Source organism: Austrofundulus limnaeus, unplaced genomic scaffold, assembly GCF_001266775.1.
Source record: "Austrofundulus limnaeus strain Quisiro unplaced genomic scaffold, Austrofundulus_limnaeus-1.0 Scaffold298, whole genome shotgun sequence".
In the NCBI taxonomy this organism is placed as follows: Eukaryota; Metazoa; Chordata; class Actinopteri; order Cyprinodontiformes; family Rivulidae; genus Austrofundulus; species Austrofundulus limnaeus.
The window spans coordinates 343,229-345,218 of NW_013952700.1; the positions used below are offsets into that span (position 1 = coordinate 343,229).

At 37.3% G+C, this 1,990-nt stretch overlaps 1 protein-coding gene across 1 annotated transcript in view; it reads left to right on the forward strand.

Annotated features, from left to right (window-relative positions):
- Positions 1-537: 537 nt before the first annotated feature.
- brox (BRO1 domain and CAAX motif containing) overlaps positions 538-1,990 on the forward strand; it is a gene marked incomplete at its 5' end in the record, with an annotated part of 13,331 nt that continues 11,878 nt past the window's right edge. The window contains 3 exon segments of the mRNA XM_014021590.1: positions 538-633; positions 904-999; positions 1,294-1,366. Of these exon segments, the coding sequence (XP_013877044.1) occupies positions 538-633; positions 904-999; positions 1,294-1,366 (265 nt within the window).

Consider the following 1,990-nt stretch of genomic DNA (forward strand, 5'->3'; position numbering starts at 1 on the left):
TAAAAAGCAGACTGAGATATYTCCAAGGCCACTTCCTGCCTTGAAAGACAGAGCATTTGCTATTTGTTGCACTAAATGTACAACTTTACATCAAAAAGCAACTTAAAGCATTTTCATCTCTTTYTGGTGCTTAGTTGAAACAGTTAATTAATTTCATGTTGTTTTGAAGAAAACTTGAACTGATGATTGAGATTCTGTTTTGTGCACTATGTGCAACTTTTACATACAGTATGTGGTGTAAACCTTTATACTTGGACATCAAAAAGGACCTAAATGAACAGGAACCTGTAAGTTTGGGTTTTGAAAAGTTTGGAGTTTTGAAAGTGGAAATCTGTTCTCCCAACTCATAATAAATGACAAGAAATGTGTAGAGAACCAAATTTACTTTGTATTTCATAGTTAAAGTAATAACTGTGTTTATTTTTTCTCTTCTAACGTTGCACCTCATCATGTTCTTGAACTTTGCAACTAACCAGCTGCTTATATGTTTTATTTGATTTGTTTATTTTTGTGAAACTCCGGTTCACGACAACCAGRCTTTATTGTCTCCCTGGATGGAACGACACAAGAAAACAAGATGAGGTTCATCCAGAACTTTAAGTGGACCGACACCTTACAAGGAAACATACCAAGGTAAGTGAAGTTTACAGCACACTTCAGTTTCTAAGAAAAGCCACAACATTATAGAAATGGTTTTAAAAATGTCTTGAGTGGAAAAAGTAAATTAGTTTCAAATGTGTTCTGATTATTTCTTGCGTCAAACACTGCATGTATGAAGAAGTGATTGTAGATGCTGATCTTTAGATGGTTTCATTGTTAAAGTTAGACTTGTGCTGGCAATAGCTAAGGTTGGGTTTATGCTTAGGGTTATGATAAAACTGTATCTGTCCTTGCTCTCCTCAGTTCCCAGCAGGATGCGGTTTTTGAACTGGCTTCTATGGCTTTCAATGTTGCCATCTGGTACACCAAGTTTGCCTCAAGACTAGCTGGGAMGGAAAAGTAAGCTGTTTTCTTTCATGGATGCACTATTCTTAATAAAATCTGCCTGTTTGTATCAAAGTCGTCATGTTGAGCTGGAATAGGTGGCAGCAGCTGTTCTATAGAGTCGTCCTAATTCTTCTGGTTTTCCTGCGTTAGTGCCAAGGTTTTGAGGTGGTAGTGAGTTTAAACATCTAAATCTACAGTATATTCTGAAGCACAAAAAAACTTTTATATTTAATATATTCATTTTAAAGCTTCATACTTTTTGATTTTCAGTGGTAATTCTGACAGCTGTGTTACTTTCTTGAACAGCATAACAGAGCCTGAAGCCAAAGACGTTCACAGGAGTTTGAAAGTTGCCGCTGGAATCTTCAAAACTCTGAAGGTGAGGCACATAAAATAAATCAAGTTTAGAAAACTGGGCCCGTATTTATCAAACTTCTTAGAATTACTCGTAAGAATGCTGCTAAGAGTCGACTTAAGTGTAAAACATTCTTATTTAGAAGCTGAGAGTAAAAGTCAGTTATCAAGCGTCTCAGTCTCACTTTAAGTGAAGTGTAGGAGTAATTCTTCAGTGTCGGTCTTACAGCTGATTTACGACACCTGCTGTGCTGCAGAGCTGATCCTGGATGATGTCGTTAGAAAAACCCCCGACATGAACCAATCACTGCCTCGTATTTCATGTTCGAGAATATTGTCGGAGAAATGTCAAGATAAGACTGTGAAAATGCTAAAATAATTTCACTTTCAACACACTAATGTTGTCACCTTGTCCTGATTGTCTGTAGAATTACATAAAATGTCCTCATTTGCATCATGAGAACAGATGAAAATCTCACAATTTGTTTTAAATCAAAAACTCAGCAGCTTTAAGTTGTTTTATGTCTCAGAGCCTGAGGTCATGTTGAGCTGCTCCCTTCTCTTCGCCACTGTCTGCAGACAACACCAGGTCTCACACACACACACACACACACACACACACACACACACACACACACACACACACACA